Here is a 7,276-nt window from a genome sequence, read left to right on the forward strand (position 1 = left end):
TAAAAACGAATCTGGATATAAGTTAAGTATTTAAAAGTGTATTAAGCCTAATATTAACAATTGAACTTGAAATTTTTAAATTCAGAAAATAATCAAATTAAAATTTAAAAATTATATTAAAGAAATAAAATTCAAAAACACGAACTCAGTACATATTTAATCGAAATAAGCATAAAAAGTCTTTATGATAATATTAAATAATTTCAAATATACATTTTCACATTTTAGTTGCTATTTGTCCTTTTTTCCCTTAAAAAGAAAAACAAAAGAAGCTTACCCAAATATCGGTGTGCATGCAATACACGCAATTTTTTCTTTTAAAACAGCAAAGAGCAAAAAAAAAAAAAAAACCGTTAATGGGTCCCGCACTGACCGTTAGTGTTTTCATGTCTCCACAAAACAGGCCTTTCAAAATTCCCTGTTTTTCTTCTTCCTATAGCCCTAACCCTAATGTCCAATTCCCATCTTGACCTCTTTCCATTGACCATCTTTCATTTTTGGCGCTTCGATGTGTCGCTTTGATCTATAATCATGTCATGCAAAACTTATTTTTTCTTTTGTATAATCTACCATGCACATGATTAATCGTAATCACCTATGTTTTATATGATTTGATTGTTGTAATTTTTATGATCGAATTAATTTCTGGGTTCTGAGCGGTGGATCCAATTGAAGGGGGAAATTTTTTGATTGGGTGGTGATCATGTCAAGCATCCGCGGTGGGGATTTCAATCAAAAGATTGATTACGTATTCAAAGTGGTTTTGATTGGAGATTCAGCGGTAGGGAAATCTCAGCTGCTTTCGCGTTTCGCCCGGAACCAATTCAGTTTGGATTCGAAAGCCACAATTGGCGTTGAATTCCAGACTAAAACCCTTGAGATTGATAACAAAACTGTTAAAGCGCAAATTTGGGATACTGCTGGCCAAGAAAGGTTACATTTTACTTGTATATGCCTGAAATTTTCAATTAGTTGATCTGCAAAAATTTTAGATTTGAGGAAATGAAATAAATTAGAGTAAAGCTTGTAATAGGCAATTGTTATGCATTGGAAATTAGTCCAAAATTACATGAAAGAAACAAGAATCTGATAAGAAAGTATTCATATTTTTTACGTTTTTCAATGATGACATGTAAAATCATAGTTGCCTGTCTTAAGGTTAAATTCTGGAGATGATGATGCGTTGGTTGCTTAAAGACTATTTAGTTGAACCCCAGGGAATTGGTGGGTTGAGATTTTCTAATTTGGTTAATGTCAGGCAGATCTTTTCAATTCAATTAGTGCCACTAAAAGGCTGTTCAGAGTGGAAGGCAATAAAGACTTCAAAGTTTTGGTGTCGTTGTCGGATATGCAGACTCATTTTCTGTAGGTTACATATTCCAAAATATTTCAAATTAGAAGAGAGATTTCTGTTGGGGTAAAACATTTTCATGTAATTTATGTTATTAATAGGCTGCTTGTATTTTCATCTGTGATAGAATTGTATTAGAGTTTTCTCGAATGCTAGGCTCGAGTACTTTCCGACTTAATATCTGATTGTTTGGAACTTTATGTTTTTTTCTTGGGCTAGATTTGTGCTGAAAGTAGGATAAAATTGATGGAAGATATTGAAAATTTGCACATGAAAAAGTGAGGTAACAGAAAAACTGCATTAGATGCTATAGCAGAGAATTAATGTTTAGCAAAGTTTCATGAATCTAGTCAAATCATATTTACTCAAGCAGATTAATGCTTATGGAACTTTGTTTTGTTGCATCAAACAACAGCATTTTGTTTCCTTCATTCTGTATGGTATGCTGAAAGCGATCCTTCTATTGTTCTCCTATCAGGTATAGGGCTGTGACTAGCGCATACTACCGAGGAGCTGTAGGAGCAATGTTAGTTTATGACATGACCAAGCGTCAAACATTTGACAACATGGCAAGGTGGCTAGAGGAATTGAGGAGACATGCAGATAAGAACATCGTCGTAATGCTCATCGGCAACAAGTGTGACTTGGGGAACCTAAGAGCAGTTCCAAGGGAAGATGCAGAAGAGTTTGCTCAAAGAGAGAACCTGTTTTTCATGGAGACATCAGCTCTAGAATCGACCAATGTTGAAACTGCATTTCTGACAATTCTAATAGAGATATACCGAATAATCAGCAAGAAAACCCTTTCTGCTAATGGTGAGCCAGATGCCAATGGCAGTGCTGGCCTTCTTAAGGGAACCCGGATTATTGTTCCCAATCAGGAGCCACCCATCCAAAAACAAGGCGGCTGCTGTGGTGGATCATCCTAATTCTATTTCTTTTTTCCTTTTTTTGCTAAACTTTGTTTTGATATAATTTTGCCATGCTTTCTCTATTTGCTAATTTAGGATTTTTTTGTTGTGTAATTCTGATGAAAAATTACATCCAGATTTCATAGGCAAAGGTTGTTAATTTATAGTCTGACAGTACGAGCCGTTGAAAAATTGATAATTATTTTATTTTTCCCTTTGGGCATCTTTATTTTTTATCGAACCCAAAAAAAACTTCTAATTTCAATTTCATGAAACTTATTGTATAATGTTTAGAATTTATATGATTTTTTTTCATTTCAATTGAGAAATTCATGATAATGAAGGACCAATAACAAGCAAATCTTAGGAAGTAAGTCATCAAGACAACGTCTCTATTGGCCATAATCAAATGTTAGCTCAGCTATAAATTCAATCAAAATACAAACTGAAACGAAAATAAAAATAAGCTTCAATCAGATTAGCACAAAACACAAAATGGAAACTTGGGGTTCTTGCTTATTAAAAGATGGTATTAGAAAAACAAAAGATGGTTTCCCTATATAGGTCCGGCAACACTGATATTACGATATAACCACTAATACTCAAAGACAAAAGAACAGCAAAGGAAAACAGCTATGCTTAAATGCAAGTTACTTCTAGAAGACAAGTTCATGAGGCTTCATGCCAGACTTCAAGGAAAATCTTGCAGCAAGGTAGGCTTTCAAATCTGGGACTCCCTCGAGAGACTTTATTAAAGAGGTATCGACAGCTTTCTGGTCTTCTTTCTTGTCTTCTGGCAGCTTCTTCTTATCCTATATAATATGTCAAGGAAAATTAAAGGATCTCAAATTAGGTTTGCTTATTTAGGACAAGCTTTAATTACACTAAATGCTATATAACTAACCTCCTTTTCAGCTTCAAAGAACTCTCCCTCACCCTTCTTTTTCTTCTTCTCAACTTCCTTGGAAAAGTACTTGTCATCAAACTTCTCTACATTAACTCCCGAGATGTCAACCTTGGTAGAAGTCGCAATGACATAGGATTGGTTCACCCGCCTTAAAGGAACACCATTGATCTTGAATGGTCCTACGATGAAAGCATGTTCCAAATATAAACAACGCATGAGATTCAAATAAAAAGAAGCACTAGTCTATAACAAACAAGGAACAAGTATCAATAACAAAGCTTTCTTATAAGAGCCACAAGAGGCAAATATAGATAGTATCTACAAATGGAATGGTTAAACAAAGGAATGTTGAATGGTTAAATGGATTGTATCACAACAGAACTCAACATAAAAGCAGATGAACAACAGCAAAAACACGGAAATATCAGTTCAAACAGCCACGGTCCATACTAAAGTAATTAATCAAATTCCATTATTTATTACCATATCGGAGTGCTCATTTTTCGCCTTAAAACTGAATTAACCAACCAAAATTAATTAAATTAGGTTAATCAAAATTCCAGACAAGTCGATCATTAGCATTTTACTAAAGTTTGGTTAGCTGATCTTCGGTTTGGTTACGGAAAGATACATCAATTGAACACTCCTAGAAATTTAGAATTACAGTGGCAGCTACTGGTTTCATTTCATCAAGACTGTTTCCAAAAATACATTCAGCTAAGAAGCAAAATATAGGCATATGTATCAATGTATGTGTATGCATATAAAGAAACAGAAATCAGGAAGAAGAAAAAATTACCAGTGACCAAAAGAAGCCCGGAAGGAAGTTGCTTCAAAAATACAACTCTCTTCCCCATAAATCTACCAGCCAACAAAATCAACACCGTCCCATGTGTAATGCTTGCTCTAAACAAATAAAACAAGAAAGGGAAAAACCTAACAATGAGAAACAAGCAACCTTAAGAGAGATCTACAAATGAATCAATCATTTCAGATAAGAACCTGAGCTTAGTGGGTTTAGGCTTGCGCTTATTGAGAAGAGGCTTCTTGACATCGTCAGCTGGGTAAAACTTGGGCGGCTTCTCGGCGGCAGCAGGGGGCTTAGGCTGGGGGTCGTGGCGAGGGAAAACGCCGCCGTGTTTGGCCTTGATGGCCCAAAGGCCACGCTTGTGGTACATCTTAGACCTGGAATACTTGCCTATACCACGGATGAGATTTGGGTTTCGGGACTTGACGGGGGTCTTCCTTTTGGCCACCATTTCTTCTCTACACCCTTTCTGCTTTGATGCCGCTCTCCCGCGTGAAGCGTCTGAAACTGTGTATTTGATTGCAAGTGCTTAGGGTTTTATGGAGAATGAAATTCAAGTGACTTTGCAGGTTAGGGTTTGGGGTTATGAAAATATAAATTGATGAAACGGTCCAATCCGAAATGGCCCACTTATGAACAAAAAAACTTTGAGCCAAATTTTTTTTTTTGGGGAACAAAGCAAGCGCCACGCGTGAAAAATAAACCTATGGCTGCTGAGATTCGAGCCCATGTCTCCACGACCACAACGTAAAATTCTCACCACTAGACTACAATCACTAATTTGATTAGATTATTCTAGAATGTTTTAAAATATAATATATACATATTTAAAAAAAATGGAAATTCCCCTCAAAGTTGACATAGCAGTAAAATTATGCAGAATCTTGATGTTTCAATTTTAGATTTTATTATGGTTGATTATTATTATTTTTTATCATATAGAACCTCTAATTTACAAAACACTATAATAACATACAAAAACAATCATTCATTAAAGTAAAACTTAAATATCCAAAATAAACTCTCACTAAATAAAACTAGTTCATGGTAGGGTTCGGATGTTTCAAGCACAAAGCAAGAAGTTAATCCGTTCCTTACAACCCAAATGATAAAAATGAAAGCAAAGAGCAAAGGGAATGAGGAAAAGGCTTCGACGTACATTGCCAGAGCTTCCCTCGGCCACCACGAACTGTCTCATCTCGCTAGCTCCTCTCGGATGCCTAGCTCGCCACTCCCTCTAGCTTGTCAACAGAGGAATGCCACGACAAATATGATAGGTGGAGAAAGGAGAAACATTTTTCCTCTGAATTTTCTAGCTTAAGGCGGCGTGTGTAAAAGTCCTCTTTCATGGTGGCTTCATCTCCTATTTATAGGGGATAATAAACCTAGAAATTTGTGTTGAAATTCCTAGGATATCTCAAACATGCTTCACTCACGTGAGGGAGGTGAGCAGAGGTGGTAGTAGTCCCCTCCAGACAGCTGGCTAAGTACCCGACAAGATCATGTTGCAGTAGGTTGTGGTCTAGTAAAATCAACTGCAAATAATGCGTGGTCCAGCAGGGTCATCTGTAGCAGTGCGTTGTCCCCTCCAGGCAGGTGTCTCCTCTCGGGTGGAAATCACGTGAAGATAGGGACAGATGACTCTGAAAAATATCTTCTTTCAATTTGTTCGCTCTCGTGTTGAAATGCCAACCGAATCGACATTTACATTCTGCTCAGCAGTCTCATCATGTCACGTCACGTCACTTCCTTTTTTCTTTTCCTTGCTCCCAAATCCTGCACATCACCAAACAAACATCTTCCCTACAATGCAACACCGTTTACAAAATAAAATGTCGCGACAAACATAATTCCACCACATGCAACTATATGCTCCTAAATGTATCTATATGATCCTACATGAACTCTTAGACAGACAACAACTTAAGTGAAAAGGTCTCAAATATGACCTTTTTACGGAGTTGTAATTTCACATACTATATGTAATGTATAAATTACATTCAAGATTTAAAGATGTGATTATGTATTGGTTAAACATTATGTGATGTATGAATTACATTCCAAACTTAAAGGATTTATGATATGAAGTATTTTTGTTTTATTTAACTTTTTTAATTCATATTATTGTTTACTGACATTAGTACTTCACTATCTGCAAGTATTTCATATTCTTATTTAATTTACAACTTAATATGAAAAGATTTTTTTCATTACGTAATTCGAATTAAATATATTGCAAAAATTGGTTACATTAACATCAATCACATCACCCTTCAAATTAAAAAAATCCTAGATAACAAACATCTCATTTGAAAAAATAAATTTTCCAGCACTATAAATCTCAAGCAACAACCATAACATATCCAACATATTCATAGAAGATTGCTCCCAAAATGAAATCCAACAAAAGTACAGTACCAAGAAGAAAAATAACAAGAACTCTTTTCTTCTTCCTTTCTTTCTCCATAGCAGCAACCCTTCTAAGAAGACCAACAATAACTACTTTTGATCTAGGGTTCACTGGTGTATCATACTAGTAAAAAAATTACAACCCCTTATCTTTTTTTCTATATTTTCCACAACCCCAAAATTTGTTACCTACATTTTCATCAATCTAACCTGTTGTTGGCGTAGGACGAGCTCCACAAAAGCACACCCGAGCCAAATCTACATCCATTGCCGTCTACAACCCCTATAGATTTTCTTCATCTCCACAAAATGATAAGAAATAATGGAGAAAATACTGAGAAGAAAAATCTAGGGTTCCTTTAAATGCCCAAATATTTCCACGTGTTTTTTTCCATTTTATTTATGTGGTATTATGATGTGGAGGTTCATTAAAGCAACGTGGAATAAAAAATTTACAGATAAATCCATGTCAGATTCACCATTTCGTTTTCTAACGGCTAGTGGCCATTTTGAATCCATTTAAATTGTTCAGTGATTAAACTGCCAGACCTTAGTTACGTGGTCATTTCGCGACCCAGACATTAGTTACATAGTCATTAGTTTACCCTAAAAGTTTTACAACTCCAACCATTTTTTAAGAAAAAAAACTAGAGCGTAACAAAAGCTAAACCATGTACTTTAATCGTTGAGCTAAGATGGCTAATAATGAAAAATTTAGTCAGCATCGACTTTAAATATTTATTTCACTGTATAATATATATATTGCATTACAACAAAAATTAGCATCCACCACACAAAATATATATATATATATAACGTTAAATTACATCCAATTAAATCCGGCCACGTAACTAGTTTCTTTATACCTGTCCTCACCCAATCATCCTCAT

At 35.3% G+C, this 7,276-nt stretch overlaps 2 protein-coding genes across 3 annotated transcripts; one reads left to right on the forward strand and one right to left on the reverse strand.

Annotated features, from left to right (window-relative positions):
- The first annotated feature begins 442 nt into the window (after positions 1–442).
- On the forward strand, positions 443–2,349 carry LOC120128756 (ras-related protein RABA4d-like). The gene is made up of 2 exons (XM_039146388.1): positions 443–933; positions 1,830–2,349. Exons 1-2 carry the CDS (start codon positions 704–706, stop codon positions 2,278–2,280), a joined length of 681 nt encoding a protein of 226 aa, XP_039002319.1. The 5' UTR covers positions 443–703; the 3' UTR covers positions 2,281–2,349.
- Positions 2,350–2,758: 409 nt separating this feature from the next.
- Positions 2,759–4,502, reverse strand: LOC120128778 (60S ribosomal protein L6-like). 2 transcript variants are annotated; one of them, XM_039146411.1, is made up of 4 exons: positions 4,172–4,493; positions 3,969–4,075; positions 3,167–3,348; positions 2,759–3,074 (listed from the first exon to the last, which is right to left on the reverse strand). In XM_039146411.1, exons 1-4 carry the CDS (start codon positions 4,426–4,428, stop codon positions 2,919–2,921), a joined length of 702 nt encoding a protein of 233 aa, XP_039002342.1. In that variant the 5' UTR covers positions 4,429–4,493; the 3' UTR covers positions 2,759–2,918. The 2 variants fall into 2 exon arrangements, with proteins under 2 accessions (XP_039002342.1, XP_039002343.1); XM_039146412.1 differs by having other exon boundaries at positions 2,916–3,074; positions 3,162–3,348; positions 4,172–4,502.
- Positions 4,503–7,276: the final 2,774 nt, after the last annotated feature.

The sequence above is a fragment of the Hibiscus syriacus genome, unplaced genomic scaffold, assembly GCF_006381635.1.
Source record: "Hibiscus syriacus cultivar Baekdansim isolate YM2019G1 unplaced genomic scaffold, ASM638163v2 tig00110482_pilon, whole genome shotgun sequence".
Classification (NCBI taxonomy): domain Eukaryota; kingdom Viridiplantae; phylum Streptophyta; class Magnoliopsida; order Malvales; family Malvaceae; genus Hibiscus; species Hibiscus syriacus.